The sequence below is a fragment of the Bos taurus genome, chromosome 16 (assembly GCF_002263795.3).
Source record: "Bos taurus isolate L1 Dominette 01449 registration number 42190680 breed Hereford chromosome 16, ARS-UCD2.0, whole genome shotgun sequence".
Lineage (NCBI taxonomy): Eukaryota > Metazoa > Chordata > Mammalia > Artiodactyla > Bovidae > Bos > Bos taurus.
The window spans coordinates 67,060,626-67,082,376 of NC_037343.1; the positions used below are offsets into that span (position 1 = coordinate 67,060,626).

At 37.7% G+C, this 21,751-nt stretch overlaps 1 protein-coding gene across 3 annotated transcripts in view; it reads left to right on the forward strand.

The window, feature by feature from the left end:
- HMCN1 (hemicentin 1) overlaps positions 1-21,751 on the forward strand; it is a 540,104-nt gene that overhangs the window by 354,994 nt on the left and 163,359 nt on the right. For all 3 annotated transcript variants that reach the window (XM_010813560.4, XM_024976236.2, NM_001192537.3), the window contains exons 42-48: positions 1,724-1,820; positions 8,829-8,951; positions 9,672-9,833; positions 12,259-12,540; positions 14,198-14,365; positions 18,802-18,915; positions 19,612-19,698. In XM_010813560.4, the coding sequence (XP_010811862.2) occupies positions 1,724-1,820; positions 8,829-8,951; positions 9,672-9,833; positions 12,259-12,540; positions 14,198-14,365; positions 18,802-18,915; positions 19,612-19,698 (1,033 nt within the window). The remainder of the gene's footprint in view (positions 1-1,723; positions 1,821-8,828; positions 8,952-9,671; positions 9,834-12,258; positions 12,541-14,197; positions 14,366-18,801; positions 18,916-19,611; positions 19,699-21,751) is intronic.

The following is a 21,751-nucleotide window of genomic DNA, read 5'->3' on the forward strand; positions in this document are numbered from 1 at the left end:
ATAAAATCCTCGTAATAACCCTATGTAGAATTGAGAGAGTGGCTAAGTAATCTGCCCACAGTTACTAAGTGGCAGAAATGGGATTTGGATATAGAAGTATAACTTCAGAATCCATGCTGCTAACCACTACGCCACATGGCTTCTTGGTAAAAGAAAGTTATCACTGTCAAACAAAGAATCTTGAGAAGTGAATGAAAATTGTGGCATGAAGGGAAGCTAAGAAACTTCCACAAGTAGAAGTATAAGAGAGAGTGGGAGGGAGCGTGAATGAATGTGTGTATCAGAGGCAAGAGAATGGAGTCGTTCAAAATTACAGTCCTGAAATGATGGAGCTGGTAAGGCTGGAAAGGTCAGAGTCACTGATGGAGGAAGTAAGGTAAGTCAGTTGAGTTACAGAGGCAAAATAAAGGCAAAAAGTGCTGCCCTTTCTCAGAAGTAGAGTTCTAGAAAGCAGCTAGAATTCCCAAACCTCAGCACTGACTGAATGATAGAGGGAGATGAGTGTATTAACATAAGTCCCAGCACTGCTCAGGGAGAGCTGTGCTTGAGTAGAACTGTCTTAGCAATTTCAGTGACTGGAGGAGTTCATTTCTTCAGAGCACAGATCCCAGTGGAGTTGGGAAGCCAGGAGAGAGGGAATGAAGAAATCCTGGGATTCACTGAATCTCCACCTCCAAGTCCATCCAGGCACCCTGGAATGATTGGGTCCAGAGGAAGGGATGTAGGGAGAAGACTTCTTGGAAGTGAGAACTAGTGAAGACTAAATACTTTCAGTGATAACTGCAACTCCAATGATTCACCCTCTTTTGAATATTCTAGCAATTGATTTCAAAGTTAGCCGTCAATTACATATTATTTGTTATACCTCTTATAGTATCTTATATTATTATTTACACCTTGTTTATCATTAAACTCTTTTTTATATTCACATGCTTTATATTATCAGCTGGATTGCAGACTCAAGGCAGAAACCATATTTTACACTGTATTTCTTAGTGTAGTACTTCTGTCTACTGTAGCATCTGTAGGTACTTCTATCTGTAGTGCCTACTGCAAGATTCTAAATAACTGCTGAAAGGTCTATGAATAAATGATGGATAAGTATTCATGTATGTTGCAGATAAATATATGGAAAATACTTACTGATATTCAATTATCTACCAAGCACCAAACTGGGTACTAAGAGATTAAGACTAATTGAGTATATTGGTTGACTTGAAGGAGCTTTTAAACATGATATAGAAGAAAGCAATAAACTAAGAGTAAGGGTATTATTTTACTGAAGAGTGTTCTGGACATAAAAAAATAGTATATTTAAAGCCATAAATAACTCATTCAAAGGTTAATTGTGGGGGTTTGCTATTTTATCTTAATCATATTTAAAAGACCTTTCTAGACCTTCAACCACTAAAGTTAACGAGATTAAAACAAGGTATGACGTAAGTGATAATTGTTGAACTTGGTAAGTATTGAATGTGGGTAATGGGCATATAGCCATCAATTTTATTGGGTTGGCCAAAAAGTTCATTTGAGTTTTTCATAACATCTTAAGTAAAAAATAGACCAAACTGTTTGGCTAACCCAGTACTATCTTCTCAACTTTTTATATGTTTGAAAACTTTCAGAACAAATGAAAAGTCAGAGATCACAAGCAACATTAATATAAAACCCCAATTCATTACAAAATATAAACTGTGGTTTCAAAGCATGATTTTGTTTTTAGATTGAAGATGCTCAGGTTCAAGATAGTGGTCGCTACACTTGTGAAGCCACAAATGTTGCAGGAAAAACTGAAAAGAACTATAATGTCAACATTTGGGGTAAGTGAGATCAGCCCTTAAATGATTCAGCTGTGGTTTGACCTATCATTGTATTAAACCATTCTTAAACTGACAACCACATAAATAAGACATAGATGATATTAATTAATATGTTTAAATGATGCTGAGCTGTCCTGAATATCAGCTTATATACTTAATTCAAGGGCAACTAAATAGATTTCCTGAACCTAAATATATAGATCACTGTAACTTTGATCTCTCCTGACTGATTAACATACCCTCTGGCTTCTAGAGCCAGGATTTGCTAATGATTGAGCATTCTTCACGAGCAGAGAGCCTGTTGGTTAATTGAAAATGTCAGAAGGTCAAATTATGTATGTGAATTTAGTGTGTGAGAAAGACAAAGAGCACGTGCAGTTGGGGTGGGAGATGAGGTTACTCTGCTGACGAATGTGAAATGCTATGCTCACTTGAAGTTTTAATAAGTTACTAAGATAATTTGTTAGTTACTAAGATAGTTTTTAGGAATAATTGCAACTTTTATGTTAGCTGTGGTTGTCTGCCAGTTGTTAAAAAGTGTTCCTGTTTCCCAATTAATTAACTTTTAAGTACTTGTTTACATTCATTTATAACATATTAACCACTATTTGGATTATATTTGTTTAAATATTTTAATTATTGAGGTAATGACATGAAATATAACTTTGATTATAAAAGTTAATTAAAAACCACAGGTTAAAATAAAAATAAGTAGAGGAAGTAATCTGATTCCAATGGAGAACAACTATTGTTTAAAAGTATGCATTTACTTAGAGAATAGCTTGTTAATTATAAATCGTTATTATCATTTTAAAAATCTTGAAAATTATGAGAAGTGTTATCATTTATCCTATAAAGGAATTCATTTACTTTTAAATACTAAAATTTATTATGTACTTAAGTTATATTTATTATATATTAGTTACCTATTGGGCTTCCCAGGTGGCTCAGTTGTAAATAAACCGCCTGCCAAACAGGAGATGCGGGATCAATCCCAGTATCAGGAAGATCCTCTGGAGGGGAAATGGCAACCCACTCCGGTATTCTTGACTGGGAAATTCCATGGACAGAGGAGCCTGGTGGCCTATAATCCATGGGGTTGCAAAAGAGTCGAACACAACTTAGTGACTAAACAACAAATTACATATTATTAACTTCTCTTCCTACTTCCTTCCATCCTTTTTCTCCCTCTATGTTTCCTTTACTTCCCTTCTCTTATTTCTCTCAAGTGGGAAAAATATTCATACACTTCCCAACATGGACAAGAGACTGCTAAGTGTTATCAAGTAAAGGTTGAAAAAAGAAGTGAAAAAGAAAAATTCGGAGTGATGATCAATTAGAAAGTGAGGTGAAGAATTCACTTTTTAAAAATTGTACAACAAAATATAATTTTAGTTATTTATATTTTAAAAGTTTACTTTATTGAAATACAGTTGATTTATCAGTCAGTTTAGTTCAGTCACTCAGTCGTGTCTGACTCTTGGCGACCCCATGGACTGCAGCACACCAGGCCTCCTTGTCCATCACCAACCCCTGGAGTTTACTCAAGCTCACGTCCATTTAGTCGGTGCTGCCATCCAATCATCTCATCCTCTGTTGTCCCCTTCTCCCCCTGCCTTCAATCTTTCCTAGCATCAGGTTCTTTTCCAATGAGTCACTTCTTTGCATCAGGTGGCCAAAGTATTGGAGCTTCAGCTTCAGTCCTTCCCATGAATAGTCAGGACTGATTTCTTTTAGGATAGACTGGTTGGATCTCCTTTCAGTCCAAGGGGCTCTCACGAGTCTTCTCCAACGCCACAGTTCAAAAGCATCAATTCTTCAGCGCTCAGCTTTCTTTATGGTCCAATTCTCACGTCCATACCTGACTACTGGAAAAACCGTATATTTGACTAGATGGACCTTTGTCAGCAAAGTAGCATCTCTGCTTTTTAATATGCTGTCTAGGTTGGTCATAGCTTTTCTTCCAAGGAGCAAGCATCTTTTAATTTCATGGCTGATTGCTTAGAGAGAGTAAAAAGAATATGTATAGAAGAGTACTGTGTAGAATGACTCTCACATACCATGTAAGAAGGGAGACAGAAAAAGAAATCCCAGATGGGAAACTGAGTTGGAACATTTGTCAAAGAGGTAGGAATAAAAGTGGGTAAAACTTCTATTGTGGAAACTCAGGACAGTGGTGTTCCCAGAAGAAGAATGCAGACAGGAAATAGGTTGGACATATATATATGAGGGGGTGAATGAATGCATAATGGCACACACTGCAGAGAAGTCAAATGAGACATAAACTACAAAGTGTACTTAACAGATGAGTAGACCTGTGCCTCTTAAAGAGGAAAGCAGTAGATATAAGAATGAATGATAAGGGAAATTTGAGACTTTAAGACTGGATTCACTCAAAAATTACTTATGGTGTGACTCTGTGTTCTGGGCACTATGCCACGTGTAAGCATAGATAGGTTCATAAGAAAGACAACGACACTGGTCACACAGAACTTAGAGTCTGCTGGTGTAGAAATACCTTTCAAAAGATAGTTAAAATTGTTTCCTAAGAGTTATCACAGGAGATTTTGTGGGAAGACATAGCAGGGGGCTGGTGATACCTAACTGAGGTTTTAAGGATGAGTAGGTGTCAGCTCTCTGAAGATGGAAGCATAAAGACCTGGAGAACATTATCTGTATTCAATGAACAAAACAGCATTCACTATGGAGCCTAGTGTGGCTCAGAGGAGAATAAGAAGATATAATGTTAGGTAGGAAAGATTAAAAAGGGCATATAGAAGAGGACCTCTAAAATCAATTTTAAAAGTATGGATTTGATTCTAAAGGTGATACAACACCACTAATGGGATTCAAAGGAGGACTGGGGCATTCAGATTTGTATTTTAGGAAGAAAGCCAGTAAACTAGTTTTTTAGTATTAAATTATTTAAGTTTTTAAGAAATTGAATTAATAGGATTGGTTGATTACATTGAGAGGTATGGAAACAGGAAAGGGTAAAAGATGGATGTTGGTTTGGGCTGATCAGCTGGGCTGTGTGGACAGCAACGTCCTCCCCTTGGAGGAGGTTCAGTTTAGGACAAGTTGAGTTTGAGAATCCTTCTAAGGCACCCACATTGAGATATTAAGTAGACAGATATAAAGATGGTCAGCATCATTAATTATTAGACAAAAGCAGATTAAAACTACAATGAGATATCACCTCACACCAGTCAGAAAATCTACAAATAATAAATGCTGGAGAGGGTGTGGGGAAAAGGCAACCCTCCTACACTGTTGATGGGAATGTAAACTGGTGCGGCCACTATGGAAAACAGTATGGAAGTTCCTTAAAAAACTAAAAATAGAGCTACCATCTGATCCAGCAATCCTGCACCTGGGCATATAACTTGAGAAAAATGTGGTTCGAAAGGATACATGCACACCAGTGTTCATAGCAGCAGTATTTACAATAGCCAAGACATGGAAGCAACTTAAATGTCCATTGACAGATGAATGCATAAAGAAGAAGTGGGACGTGTATACAATGGAATGTTGCTCAGCCATAAAAAGAATGAAATAATCCATGAAGCAACGTGGACGGACCCGGTGAACTCATTTACAAAACAGAAACAGACTTAGAGAACGGATTTATGGTTACCAGGGGGGAGGGTGCGGGGGAAGGGGTAGATTCAGAGTTTGGGATTGACATGTACACACTGCTATATTTAAAATAGGACAAATTTAGAAAACTCAGTAGTGGCCACAGGACTGGAAAGGGTCAGTTTTCATTCCAATCCCAAAGAAAGACAATGCCAAAGAATGCTCAAACTACCGCACAATTGCACTCATCTCACATGCTGGTAAAGTAATGTTTAAAATTCTCCAAGCCAGGCTTCAGCAATATGTGAACCATGAACTTCCAGATGTTCAAGCTTGTTTTAGAAAAGGCAGAGGAACCAGAGATCAAATTGCCAACATCCACTGGATCATGGAAAAAGCAAGCGAGTTCCAGAAACACATCTACTTCTGCTTTATTGACTATGCCAAAGCCTTTGACTGTGTGGATCACAATAAACTGTGGAAAATTCTGAAAGAGATGGGAATACCAGACCACCTGATCTGCCTCTTGAGAAACCTGTATGCAGGTCAGGAAGCAACAGTTAGAACCAGACATGAAACAACAGACTGGTTCCAAATAGGAAAAGGAGTACGTCAAGGCTGTATATTGTCACCCTGCTTATTTAACTTATATGCAGAGTACATCATGAGACACATTGGGCTGGAAGAAGCACAAGCTGGAATCAAGATTGCCTGCAGAAATATCAATAACCTCAGATATGCAGATGACACCACCCTTTTGGCAGAAAGAGAAGAACTAAAGAGCCTCTTGATGAAAGTGAAAGAGAAGAGTGAAAAAGTTGGCTTAAAGCTCAACATTCAGAAAACAAAGATCATGGCATCTGGTCCCATCACTTCATGTCAAATAGATGGGGAAACAGTGGAAACAATGGCTGACTTTATTTTTCTGGGCTCCAAAAATCACTGCAGATGGTGACTGCAGCCATGAAATTAAAAGACGCTTACTCCTTGAAAGGAAAGTTATGACCAACCTAGATAGCATATTAAAAAGCAGAGACATTACTTTGCCAACAAAGGTCCATCTAGTCAAGGCTACGGATTTTCCAGTGGTCATGTATGGATGTGAGAGTTGGACTACAAAGAAAGCTGAGTGCCAGAGAATTGATGCCTTTGAACTGTGGTGTTGGAGAAGACTCTTGAGAGTCCCTTGGACTGCAAGGAGATCCAACCAGTCCATTCTAAAGGAGATCTGTCCTGAGTGTTAATCGGAAGGACTGATGGTGAAGCTGAAACTCCAGTACTTTGGCCACCTGATGTGAAGAGCTGGCTCATTTGAAGAGACCCTGATGCTGGGAAAGATTGAGGGCAGGAGAAGAAGGGGACAGCATAGGATGAGATGGTTGGATGGCATCACCGACTTGATGGACATGGGTTTGGGTAGACTCCGGGAGTTGGTGATGGACAGGGAGGCCTAGCGTGCTGCAGTTCATGAGGTCGCAAAGAGTCGGACACAACTGAGCAACTGAACTTAATGGGTTGGACCTGGAAATTATTATACTAAGCAAAGTAAGTCAGACAGAGAAAGACAAGTATCACGTGATATTGCTTGTATGTGGCATCTAAAAAATGATACAAATGAACTTATTTACAAAACAGAAAACGACTTAGAGAATGAATTTATGGTTACCAGGGGGAAGTGGAGGTGCAAAGGGTAGATTTGGAGTTTGGGATTGACAGTTACACACTGCTGTATTTAAAATAGGTAACCATTAAGGATCTACTGATAAATAAATTTTTAAAATCTAGTCAGATATAAAAGTCCAGATCTCAGAGACTATCTGCATTACAGATACAGGTTTGCAAGTATTTGTATTAATGTAAGTGATACTCACTCATGGGAATGAGTGGAGTTTGATTTGGAGGTCATGGATTTATAGTTGATGGCCATCTAGGTAGCTGTCATTTTCTTCTGTAGACATTTCATGTATGGGATAGGTTATGACAGAGTAAACTATAGGATTTATCTCGAGAAATGAAATTGCCAAATAAGAAAAGCAACAGTGTGGGGCAGTTGTGAATATTGGCAGAAGACTAGTTGAAATTATTGAACATAAAATCAAAGCTGGATAGTGAAGTCAGTAAATAAGAGTAGATAGATTGGGCGGCTTCTGAAAAGTTTAAGAGCTAGGTCGTTGAATTGAGAGTTGGGAATACTTAAATGAAGGTGCTGTGAGGATAGGATGTGACCTACATTTATAAATTAATAGGAGAAATGTTCTAGATGGTGAAAAGTGTATGGCTTTTGTTGGAGAAAGGGATGAGCAGATCAAGAAACTGAGTAGCCCGATGTTTAGACGTGGCAGTTGAATTTATACAGAATGATGACAGGTCTTCAATGTGAAGAGAAGGGATGGAAACAAGTACCAAATTGTTCAGTGAAGGAAAAAGAATGACAGGTTCACAGAGAGTGAAAAGAAAGAGAAAGGGAAGTAAATGGATGAAATGAGCCTCAAAGAAATAGAGAGTTTCATGGAGGTAGTTAAACAATGGCTGGAAACTGCATTTGAGGGTGAGGATTCTCCCACTCCTCAACTCCCAGGAGCTTAGGAGAACAAGCATCTATCATGTGATAATACTGCAGCCAGAAGAGTGTCAAGGGGAGAATTTGGCCAGCAAATGCAGACTCAGCCTCTTAGAGAAAAGTTTGGGTAGTCATTTCACTTTGAAGGTTCCAAGGAGAGGCTGGAGGCCGGTGGGGAGACAGACTGGGCAACCTGGGATTGGGAACATATCTGTTTCTTAGATCAAATTCCTCACCTCTGTTCTTTATTGTTTAGTTGCTAAGCCGTGTCTAACTCTTGTAACCCTATGGACTGTAGCCCACCAGGCTCCTCTGTCCATGGGATTTCCCAGGCAAGAATACTGGAGTGGGTTACCATTTCCTTTTCCAGGGAGTCTTCTCTACCCAGAGATCGAGCCCATGTCTCCTGCTTGGCAGGCAGATTCTTTACCACTGAGCCACATGGGAAGCTTTGCCCCTGTTCTTTACGTTATGTTGTGTGCCTGATGCTTTTTGATTCTGTTCAGCATTTGAGATATCAAAGCTCACAGGTGCAAATGGCTGGGTTAAGTTTAAACTTGATAGATGTCTTCATTTTTCAAATTTAATGTGTCTAAATATCCATAATATACTATATCATCTGTTTATGTCACTCTGAGTATTTTGATAATTAAATTTGTCTGTGAAAATGGGAAATCTGCTATTATATATTCATTCTATATCTTACAATTGGCTTGTAATGTGGTGTTGATATGTCAGCTGCAAGTGCTAGATTATTTCTTCATTCCTTTTGAGTGGGAACCTTTTTTTTTTTTAACATGCAAAGCATTAGGGAAATTTTATAATTGTTCTTAAAATAGTGTTTTTCCTTTTTTAAAAAAATCTTTCAGTACCGCCAAATATTTCTGGTTCTGATGAAGCTGCTCAACTTACAGTCATTGAAGGACACCTCATTAGTCTATTGTGTGAATCAAGTGGTATTCCTCCCCCAAATCTCATTTGGAAGAAGAAAGGTTAGTTTTCATCTTTTGACATTTATATAATTAAGTATAAATATTAAATAAATTCATGTTTTATTTGAAAAATATGCCAATTTATTAATAAACTCATTTGAAGTTTGCATACTAAAATATTAGACAGCATACTTGCTTTATGCTAAATGTGTCACATGCGATAATTCTGTACTGTCAAGGTGAAAATCTTCAGATTTGAGAGTAGTCCCAAGAAGAAATTAATTTAAAGGGCAGCTATACTGATCACAAATCCACCATTCAATTAACTATTTTTTCTTCTTTAAAATAGGTTTAAAAATTATCTTCTAAAGTAAGCATTTTTTGGTATATGTGACAGTTTTGTAATTATGTTAAATTGAATTCTGAAGTTCAACAGATTTTCAGTTATTCATCAACAAATATGTGTCCTTTAAGTACCAAATCTTCTGAATTTTTAGCTGATTTAAGAAATAATTTTTGTTTTACTTAGAGATTTTTAAAAATTTATTTTACGAAATATGTTTTCTTTAAATGCAATATTGATTGAAAGAAAAGTTTGCAGAAGATAGCCTTCTCTTCCTCCTCCTCTTCTTCCTTTTTGCATAGATTATTATACAGTACCCTCTGCCTTTTGAGTATGTGAACAGGAAGTAAATAAATATGTATTGGTACTCATTAGAAGTATATACACAAATGCCGTATATGTTTGCTTCACATTCTGCCACTTGGTTTTTCTTGCAGGCTCCCCAGTGCTGGCTGATTCTGCAGGGCGAGTCAGAATTTTATCTGGAGGCAGGCAGCTGCAGATTTCAGTTGCAGAAAAATCTGATGCAGGGCTCTATTCATGTATGGCATCGAATGTTGCTGGGACTGCAAAGAAAGACTACAGTCTGCAAGTTTACAGTAAGTTATTGATTAGCCAGGCTTTGGCACAATTAAAAAAACAAACAACTTTTCCATCCTTCTCTTTTTCTTTATATCTTTAAGATTCAAAGTAGTATAGTTATATAGTTGGCCTCCTTGGCCCTGCTTATCCATAAATTCCACATCCATGGATTCCACCAACTGCATATCAAAAGTATTTTTTTCAGTGTCCAAAAAGTTAAAAAAAGCAAAACTTGAATTTTTCTGGGCATCAGGAAACTATTTGCATACTATTTACATTGTATTTACAACTGTTTACATATCATTAAAAGGTATTATTGGAGAAGGCAATGGCACCCCACTCCAGTACTCTTGCCTGGAAAATCCCATGGACAGAGGAGCCTGGTAGGCTGCAGTCCATGAGGTCGCTAAGAGTTGGACACGACTGAGCGACTTCACTTTCACTTTTCTCTTTCATGCATTGGAGAAGGAAATGGCAACCCACTCCAGTATTCTTGCCTGGAGAATCCCAGGGATGGAGGAGCCTGATGGGCTGCCACCTATGGGGTCGCACAGAATCGGACATGACTGAAGCGACTTAGCATAGCATAGCATAACATAAGGTATTATAATCTCGTGATGATTTAAAGTATAACAGAGGATGTTCAAAGGTTATATGTAAATGCTGTGCCATTTTCTATATAATGGACTTGAGCATCCTCAGATTTTGGTTTCTGAGTCAGATCCTGGAACCAGTCCCCTCTGGATACGCAGGGATAGGTACACCTTTCATAAGAGCCACAAGTTTAAATTGTGTTGACATAACAAGAGAGAAGTTATTTATTTCTAGCTAGTACTTACTCAGTTATACAGCTGTCCATTCTGCATCAACTTGCTGATGGCAGACTCACAATGTGGCTATAATTTGTTGGGGGCAGGATGGTAGACATGAAATGGGGAGAATGGCATTTTATCATTGGGTATAGTTACAGTATGTAAAAATATGCCTTTTTGTTTGTTTGTTTAACTTAAACTTTTATTTTGTATTGGGGTATAGCTGATTAACAATGTTGTGATAGTTTCAGGTGAACAGTGAAGGGACTCAGCCCTAGATATACATGTATCCATTCTCCCCCAAACTCCCCCACATATCCCATTTTAAAGATTATTTAATTTATGTAAAATTTTAAAGTATAAAATATGTACATTATCTCATTTAATTTTTACATGAACTATGATATGAGACAAAAATTTGGCCTTCCTTTTTTATCAGTGAAAACTTAAGCCCAGAGAAGTTTCCATGACTAGCTGAGGTCATATGACTTGTGTATAACAGGATAGGCACTCGAATACAGAATTACTAACATGGGTCCATTTGCTTCCCCCACCCCACATATGTCTTTGAGTTTGTTTAATCTTCTTTCTTGGAATCAGGTTCCATTAGGTGAATTTAACTGTAAGGTTACAGAATCTCTGGCCATTGGTGGCTTAAACAAATAGAGATTTATTTTCTGACATAATGAGAAGCTGAGGTTGGCAGTCACTGGAGTTGGTCAGCATCTTACTTTTATTAGGACAGGACAGGAGATCTAGGATTCTCCTGGTCCTTTTGTGATCTCAAGATTCTGGTTTCTGTATTTGTAGTGTCAAGTCCACACTGACGGCAAAAAGAAGGAGAAGGGATGTTATCTTTCTCTTTTAGCAGGAGAGCAAAAAATTTCGCAAATCTGCCCCCTCACTTTACCCCTGCCAGCAGACCTCTATTCAGATTTTTTAGATCTACAGTGGTTCATTCAGTCACCACAATTTCTAAAGATGGAGAAACAGTCTCAGTTTTTCCAACTCCTCTAGTGGGCGGAAGAAAGGAATTGGTAATGGACTTTGGGTCATGAACTAGATTATCATACATATTTTAAATTAGTATTAGGAAGATTTACATAGGTTAGAGCTACAAGTGATGATAGCTCAAATATTTGTATAATGTCTCCAAAGCAGGAAAAGTAGCTAATGCAACTTTCTTTCCTTACTATACTGAGTTTAGGTATGAACCCATTTAGAAACATTGGAGAAGAATGCCACCTATCATGTGGCAATGCCATGACTATTAGTCCCAGGTCTTTGCTTTGTAGTTAATTTTTTGACATGAAAAATGATTTTAACTTTGCCTGATGAAAATTCTTATATAAGACTTGGACTTCCCTGGTGGTAAAGCATAAAGAGTCTGCCTGCCAATGCAGGAGATGCAAGAGATGTGGGTTCAATCCCTGGATCGGGAAGATCCCCTGGAGAAGGAAATGGCAGCCCACTCCAGTATTCTTGCCTGGAAAATTCCATGGACAGAGGAGTCTGGCAGGCTACAGTCCATGAGGTCAGAAAGAGTTGGACATGACTGAGCATAGCACATATGTACTCGGCCTCATCTGAGCAAACATTTCCTATTTCTTTTCTTTTTTTTCTTCCCCAGTTCGACCAACTATATCCAACAGTGGTAGCCACCCTACTGAAATCATTGTAACTCGAGGAAAGAGCGTTTCCTTGGAGTGTGAGGTGGAAGGTGTTCCTCAGCCAGCAGTGACCTGGATGAAAGATGGCCGCCCTTTGACAAAGGGAAGAGGAATGGAAATAATGGATGAAGGTCGTGTGGTTCAGCTGAAGAATGTTCATGTGTCTGACACAGGCCGTTATGTGTGTGTTGCTATGAATATAGCAGGAATGACTGACAGAAAATATGACTTAAGTGTACACAGTAAGTATAAAGAGGCTCCTTAAGTCTGTTAACTGGCTGATATAATCTACAGCCTCCTGGATGGGAGATATAGACCTCAGGTGTTGAGTGTTTTATTTATAGTCTATTATTTTCTACTATTTGGAAAAGACCCTAATGCTGGGAATGATTGAGGGCAGGAGGAGAAAGGGGCAACAGAGGATGAGATGGCTGGATGACACGATGAACTCAATGGACATGAGTTTGAGCAAATTCCAGGAGATCTGGAAGGGACAAGGAAGCCTGGCATACTGCATTCCTTGGGGTTGCAAAGAGTTGGACACAACTTATGACTGAACAGCAACAAATTTCTACACACATATCACTTCTTTAGATCAGTCTCATCATTATCATGCTATGCCTGACCTCCCTTTTCTTATTTTGCTGAAATAAGCATATATCGGATATTCTTTTAGAAAAGCACATTGTGAAGTCGATAATTATCTTTTTCAAATACTTTTGATCCAATGCCATCCCAAGTGATATTCCTTGATTCTGTGTTTTCCTCATTAGCTGACTTGATAAGTGTAAACCTAGATTCCTTACAGCTTACTGACCCAGCTTCAGTTGGGCATAAGTTGTATTGAAATCAGCTTTACAATTCTAAATAATGAGCACAAATGTCAGTAGGAATAGATCAGACACACATGTACTCCTATTTATGTGTGATACCTATTTGTATGCATATAATTTGAATTGGGGTTTTTAAATCTATAGAATCAATGGTAAATCTAATAGACTTAGTTTTTTGACTTAATTCCAGTTAGAACATGCACAAAGTCCAGTATAGTTTGCAAGCAATGTGTGAAAGCTAATGATTGAAAAGAAATCAGTCTTATGTATCTTTTAGTTAGACTGTGGTTTTTTTTTTTTTTTTTTCATTCTTTTTAACAGGTGCTTATTGCATTACTTGAATGTTTTATACTTTATTTGATAAATCCTCTAGGAAAGAACATTTAGGTCGGATGTATTAACAAGAGTGGCTGTCATAAAATTTCCTAGGCAAGACTGATGTTGAGAAATCAAGATCTCAGATTATGATAAATTCCAATTGACTCAGTCCTCTGCTTGCTTCAATTCTGTGAGACTCTGAAAGTAGAGCGCCACTGGCCCTGCTCTGTAACGAAGGAAAACATGATGGAGGGTAACTTTCCCTGGACTACTGAGGGCCATATAGAGGCACTCAAGGCCTGTGTGGAGCCTTGTTTCCTCTCCTTCTGGTGCTGGCTTAATTGGATTTTCATGCCAGTTCTCCTCTAAGCCAGCCCTTGCACTTGCCCAAGCCTGTTGGGTCAATGTGACCTGCCACCCCTCCTCGGACTATCCTGACTGCACTCTGCTCTTGGCCCAAACTTGTCTTCTCAGCCCACGTTGTGTGTTTCACATGTTTTTGTCCACAAGGCACACTTGCCCTCTAGGAGCTGGTCACTCCAGTCTTCTCTAGGGTTCTGGGTTCCCCCTCTTCTGCCCCTCTTAGTTGCTCTCTGACTCTCAGGCAGCTCCTTCACATTTTTACTTCCAGGAGTGTCACAGTCATCGTCATCATCATCTCATTGTTGTCATTGTTTATTTTGCTAGTGTTGCCCAGAAAATCATTTTTAAGAATAAACTATTTAGAATTTGGTGCTTTGTCTTACAGCCCCTCCAAGCATCATTGGAAACCACAGGACACCTGAAAATATAAGTGTGGTGGAAAAAAGCTCAGTGTCGCTAAATTGTGAAGCTTCAGGAATTCCCCTGCCTTCAATTACGTGGCTTAAAGATGGGTGGCCCGTCAACCTTAGCAGCTCCCTGCGAATCCTCTCAGGTATTAAAAATTCTTGTAGCTTGGTAATCTGGTTAGCTTCCTGTGGCCACAGCTTATCCTTAATTTCTCATATCTCCATGTTTTATTTTTTTCCTTTTTTGAGCTAACTGCTTACTATAATACCTACTGATCATATTAAGAAAAAACTTTGGAACATCAGAAGCTATAGGACAATGGGGAAAATCTCTAAATATTTCTGGATCCTTGTGAAAGAGTAGTCTTGGCACTCGATTATTACTTAATTCATGGGGATGTCAGAGCATTCATGCTAGAATGAGTACAAACTAATTTGAAAAGTGAAGAATGAAAAGAAGTACTGGAATTGAAACCAGAGCCTAGAGGGTATAATGTTATATAACATATCTCCATATTCAAACAAAGTGTTTGAATTTATTCATGGCTATTCTAAGTGAGATTTGTATTTCCAAGATGGGATAGTTTCTTTTGAGCTAAGACTTTATTATAGAAGATACTCTGCTGATTCCTCATCTAATTATGTAGGAAAATCTATTATCTTATTCTTCATAGATCAGTATAAGTGTAGAGAGAGATGTCTTGGGGCATGCCCCTGGAATCTACCCTTGGCTCCTTTCACTAATGACTTGGATACAGACTAAGAAAATAATCTCTCCAAGTCTGTGGGTAATAAAAAGCAGGGGTACTTAGAAGAATACCTAATGTGTTTAATGAAGACATCTGAATTCAAACACATCTTACTCTGGAACTTCTGAATTAAACCTAACAAAATGAAAGTTAAGTAGACTCCTGTACTCGCTTTCAAAAACCAGTGATGAAAATTAGGGTGAGATATTGCTTCAGAATTCTTCATATGAAAAGATCTCTGAACTGTGTTAGTGATTGAGTATGCATTAGCATTGTAAGGTGTTTTATTGGGAAAAGCAAATACAGTGTTTTGCCACCTGAATATATTTTTACCAGTAAGACAAGACCGGTTGTACTCTGGACTTATCTTACTCATTAGGAAGATGTAAGAAGTATTTATTGACAATATTTTCATGGAGCATAACCATGATGGCCAATAATTGGAAAATAGGCTATATGCCTGATTCCATTTAATCTGAAAAAATAAACTTTGTGTAACCTTATTATCTCATAGTGAAAATTACATTTAAATACTTGAAGAGCCATGGGGTAGAACAGGTTATGTTGGTTGTATGTAGTTCCAGAGGTTAAAAGTAATGCTAATGTATGGAAAATTCTAGGGACAGATTTGGGTCTGAATGCAAACAACTTTAAAACAATATTTGTGTTGTTGAAAGTCAAGATGAACTATTTTAAGAGGTAATGAGCTCCCTGCCCCTAAGGGTATTCAAAGTTTAAATTCCCACTTTTGAAAGATTTTTCAGAAAAGATATTTTCCTAGTATTTGAGTTAGATCTAAATATCCTATTATCTATTTCTTCAAGATCTTGGTCTATAAATGATAGGGACTAAATGAGAAATTTCCATTGCTGTAGTTGTTATATTCATTGCCTATAATTAAATATATAAATGAAAAAATTATTAGCAATGTTTATTGCCTATAATGGACTTCCCAGTGGTAAAGAATCTGCCTACTGATACAGGAGACACAGGTTCAATTCCTGGCTCAGGAACATCCCCTGGAGAGCAGAATGGCAGTCCACTCCAGTATTCTTGCCAGGATAATCCCATAGACAGAGGAGCCTGGCAGGCCCCAGTCCTTGGAGTCACAGAGTTAGACACAACTGAGCATGCACACATTACCTACAACACTAGATCTATGCGCTCCGGCAAGTTACTTCACTTTGCTAACCTCCGTTCTTCACTTGTAAGTGAAGATAGTAGTAGTATTTAGGGGTTTTTATAAAGATGAGTTAATATGTGTAAAGCAGCTAACACAGTGCCTGCTTATATCCTAAGCATCCAATAACGTGTTTGCCTTTATTGTCATAGACAACCTGCTAAAAAGTTTGGGTCTCCCTATCCTGGGAAACCTTCCCATGTCCTACAGTGCATTCATTTTCTTGAGACTTCCATCCTCTGTTGATCTTAGAGAATGCACACTGATGGCAAAGATTTTATTATAATTTGGTTACCAAAAACCTGGACACTTTATCTTCTTCTCTTAAAAATATCCTTGTTTTTGCATTCTCAATTGCTGAAAAAGTAGGAAACTTTTTAAATATAACTACATTAGAGCTCCTGGAAATGAAAAAGTCAAGACAGAGTGATGTACTCTGGCTTATAATAGATTCACAGGAGTAGTGTTTTGGTTTTATCGTATAGTTTTGTTTTGCTTGACTAGCAAATGGAGATCCCTGAGCGAACACAGTAGAAGTATTTCACCTTGTGACGCTGCCAGAGGAGTCATTCAGTTTTACAGTCTGAACATGTGTGCTGTGCAGTTGATGACTGAGAATCAGATGAATGGTGTATGACTCGTTCCTTGATCAGCTGCACGTTCCTGTTTCATTAAGATTAGTTCTCCTGAGACGTTAAGTCAAGTTTTTCATTGTTGAAGCCTCTGTTATTGTTATGAAGTTACCTGCCAAGAACAGATAGCTGACTATAAAATTTAATAGGTACAAGAAATGTCTCCATCTAAGTCTAATTTACTGTCATCTTTTTTTATGAGGGAGAGACCAGGAAACAAAGAGAAAAGAAAGATCATGAGATTTATGAGGTTGAGGTTTGCTGAGCCAGCAATTACTCATAAAAATTGTATTGTTTTAATAATATCTTTCAACCGGCATCATATTATGGTCTCACAGTCTCACTAATTTGAAGTAGCAGTGAGTGCTTGAATCTTTTCCTAATTGATATGTTTTTTGACATGTTTAGAGAATTTTTGTATTCAACTTTGCTTACTTAAATTCAACTGAGAGAAAAGACTAAATTTGGTAGTAGATACTAAACAAAGTTCATCTTTCAATGGGTTGAGGATAAGTAGGTTGCTTAAAGGGAAAAAAAAAAAAAGCTCAATGAGGACTTGCTTTGTTTATAAAAACAGAAAGCAGATGGAAATTCCTGATGAATTCAGATCCAGGTGAATATTTACAAGAAAATTTTATGTTTAACCATTTCAATTGTTTTAGTTCAAATTCAGGGTACTAAGCAAAAATATACCAAATGAAAAATTATTACTAAATCTAAGAAATGATATACATTTTGTTCTTAGAAATTACTTCTCAAATGATTTCAAGGACTCTGCTCTTTCAGCATATGTCTTTGTTCTCTGCTGGCTTTGTTTCAGTCTCATTTGCTGACTCCTCTTTCCTTGATCCTTAAGAGGAATTTTCCTCCAGATCACACCCTTCAGCATATCAGTTTCATTCCTAGTCTACCAGTCTTTCTTCATTATGTAGAATTCAGAATATAAGGAGGAAAAAAAATTAGAGTCATGCTAATATGGGAGGTGGCCCTCATAAACTTTGATATAAATAGCTCTAGAATTCCATGAAACTCAAATTGAAAACTGGTTGTCAGTCTTCATGGTTTCATCCATCTCTTGTATAATTGATGTCATTCCAATCTGGGTTGTTGGTGTAGTATTCTTTCTAATGTTTCCATTTCATATGTTCCATGGAAAACTGGGAATCTTTTCCTAAACATTCTGTCACAGTTGTTTTTCTGAAGTATGAATCATACCATGACTTTGTTTGTTTACATACTTCCATAGCCTTAGTGCAGAGAAGGCGATGGCACCCCACTCTAGTACTCTTGCCTGGAAAATCCCATGGACGGAGGAGCCTGGTAGTCTACAGTCCATGGGGTCACGAGGAGTCGGACACGACTGAGCGACTTCACTTTAACTTTTCACTTTCATGCATTGGAGAAGGAAATGGCAACCCACTCCAGTGTTCTTGCTTGGAGAATCCCAGGGACGGGGGAGCCTGGTGGGCTGCCGTCCATGGGGTCACACAGAGTCGGACACGACTGAAGCGACTTAGTGATAGCGATAGCCTTTAGTGAACATAATAAATCCTACATTCCTTAACTTAGCGTTTGAAGACCCACAGAATCCTCAGAATTGGCCACACTGCAGCTAGTTTCATCTCTCACTGTCTTCTCCCCTGTTCTAAGTGCCACACCTACTTTCTACCTCTGTATCCTCATGCTCCAGCTACAGTGGTATCTTTTGACTCCTTTCTGTGTTAAAGTATACTTACCTTGCAAGACTATGTTCAAACATCACCTCTGTGAAACTCCATTTCTTGCTTGATGTCACCTGGGTTATATTAACTTTCTTTGTCCACTAAACTGGAAAATTGTTCTGAATTATCCATTCTGTTATATACAGCCTCAAAATGTGATATTTATTAAAAACTCGACATAAATACATTTTAAAAGACTTTGAAGTGAATTGATTAAATTTTACTAAAATTCAGCATTGCATGGCAAACTTGTAAAGTTGCAGATTTCTTTTTGAGTCATCCGGTGGTTTGCTTCTCCAGGAGGTAGGATTCTGCGATTGATGCAGACCAGAACAGAAGATGCTGGCCAGTATACATGTGTTGTAAGAAACGCAGCTGGTGAAGAAAGAAAAATCTTCCGGCTTTCAGTATTAGGTATTTATACAGTTTACAATATTGACTCAGTGGACCTGAGTTTGAGCAAACTCTGGTAGATGGTGAAGGACAGGGAAGCCTGGCGTGCTGCAGTCTGCAGTCCATGGGGTCACAAAGAGTCAGACATGACTGAGTGACTGAACAACAGCAGAAAAAAATAAAATTGTCTTAAACACATTCTGGAAGCAGATTTAACATTTATCTGCAGCTTGATCTTATATTTATATATTCTTTGGCCCCTGGATTGCCACTCTTGGCAAGAATTCAATGTTAGAATGGTTTGTATGTAATCAGTTGGATTAAAATGGCTGAAATGCCATGTCTTGTCAGTTCACAATTGTTCACCAGTGTTCTAAGGCTGTGATAACTTTTTTAATGTGAGTGTGTATCTGAATTGTAGAGAGAGAAATAAGTGTCTCATAGATTTTGTTACTCATTGACTTCTTGACAGATTTATCTGGATTTTATGATTTACATATAATAAAATTCATTATAATTGAATTTATGACATGTAACTTTATAGTTTATCTTAGAATTGATCAAGCAATATGGTAACATTATTCTAGTAAACAAATAATAATGAGAATTTGGATTGTTTTAAAGGGTACAGCTTAATAAAAAAATATAAAATAGATACCTATAAATAACCAAATTGCTGTTATAATTGTTCCTTTTTCTGTCTTTTTTTTTTCAAAGTACCACCTCACATCATGGGTGAAAATACATTTGAAGATGTGAAAGTAAAAGAGAAGCAGAGTGTTACACTGACTTGTGAAGTGACAGGTAAGGGGCTCAGCTCTTTGATTTTTCCTCAGCTCACTGGCTATTCATTGCCTCCACTTACATCACAATTAGTTGAGAATAATCAAGGCATTTGAAATTGAATTCTAGACCAATATAGGTGGTAGAAATATAGGAAAAAATCTTTCAGATTCTATGGAGATAAAAAGGAAATTCTTAACAGTGAAAAAAGGAAGGGAGAGAAGCATGGAACAGAGACAGAAAAAGAAATACATGCTGGTCTTTTCTTTCAATTAGGTAAATTGTTTTTCTTTTTTAAGTCTTCTGTTTGTGGGTAGGATTTTTCTTTCCCACCTCCTATTATTTTTTCTTTCATCCCCATGTTTGCACCTTCCTTTCCTTTTTACTGCTTTCTTCAAAGAAATAATTTTGGTGAAAGGATAGCATCATTAATAGTTACCCACCATCAATTATAATCAAAAATGTCACCTTTAGTTAACATGTTTGTGTATAATAAAGTGAATGGAGATGAATAAAAATGAAAATTCTAAAGCTTTTACTGGCTTTCTCCCTGAATCATTGTGTTGCATGTAATACAGATAAATATGTGAGAGAACATTTCCAAGACCATCTCTTTAGTGAAGGCATGACCTTGCAGTTTTAATGGAACAACTGGAGCAGCCCATACATTTTACAGAACGTAAGAGTTGTAAGGAAGAGTCAATGGATGTATTCCTTTGTTGTTTAGATGCCCCATAATACATTTATGAAAGCAAGGAAGTATTTTCATTTCAGAAAGGCAGATATAAAAACTGTCATGTTTACATTATGTAACCTGTTTTCTTCTTTATTTAAAACGATGTGGTAACAACTCTTGCATAGAGACCATCTGCCTAAATTTTATAACATCTTATCTTGAGCCTTCTAGCTTCTTCTTAATGTTTCACTTGGTTTTTAGAAATTTCTTTTTTATTTTTGTTTCATCAAGATATAATTGATATATAGTATTGCGTAACTGTAAGGTGAACAACATAAGGATTTTACACACACACACAGACTACCACACTGTTAACACCCATCACCTCACACAGCTGCACACTTCTTTTGTGATTATAACTTTCATGATCTACTTTCTTGTAGCTTTCAAATATACAATAAGTATTGTTAACTGTAATCATGATTATTATCTTGTTATTTGAAGTTTGTGCTTTCTGACCACCTTCACTTATTTATCCCACCTCCAACCCCCTCCCTATACAATCACTAATGGGTTCTCAGTTTCTGTGACTTTGATTTTATTAGATTCCATGTATAAGAGAGATCAGACAGTATTTGTCTTTGTCTGTCTGACTTATTTCACTTAGCATGATGTCCTCAAGGTTTATCCATGTTGTCACAAATGTTAGGATTTCTTTTTCATGGCTGGATAATACTAAAAAAAAATATATATATATATATATATATATATATATATATATACACATATATATCAGATCAGATCAGTCGCTCAGTCGTGTCCGACTCTTTGCGACCCCATGAATCGCAGCACGCCAGGCCTCCCTGTCCATCACCAACTCCCGGAGTTCACTCAGACTCACATCCATCGAGTCAGTGATGCCATCCAGCCATCTCATCCTCTGTCGTCCCCTTCTCCTTTTGTCCCCAATCCCTCCCAGCATCAGAGTCTTTTCCAATGAGTCAACTCTTCACATGAGATGGCCAAAGTACTGGAGTTTCAGCTTTAGCATCATTCCTTCCAAAGAAATCCCAGGGCTGATCTCCTTTAGAATGGACTGGTTGGATCTCCTTGAAGTCCAAGGGACTCTCAAGAGTCTTCTCCAACACCACAGTTCAAAAGCATCAATTCTTCAGCGCTCAGCCTTCTTCATAGTCCAACTCTCACATCCATACATGACCACTGGAAAAACCACAGCCTTGACTAGACGGACCTTTGTTGGCAAAGTAATGTCTCTGCTTCTGAATATGCTATCTAGGTTGGTCATAACTTTCCTTCCAAGGAGTAAGTGCCTTTTAATTTCATGGCTGCAATCACCATCTGTAGTGATTTTGGAGCCCAGAAAAATAAAGTCTGGCA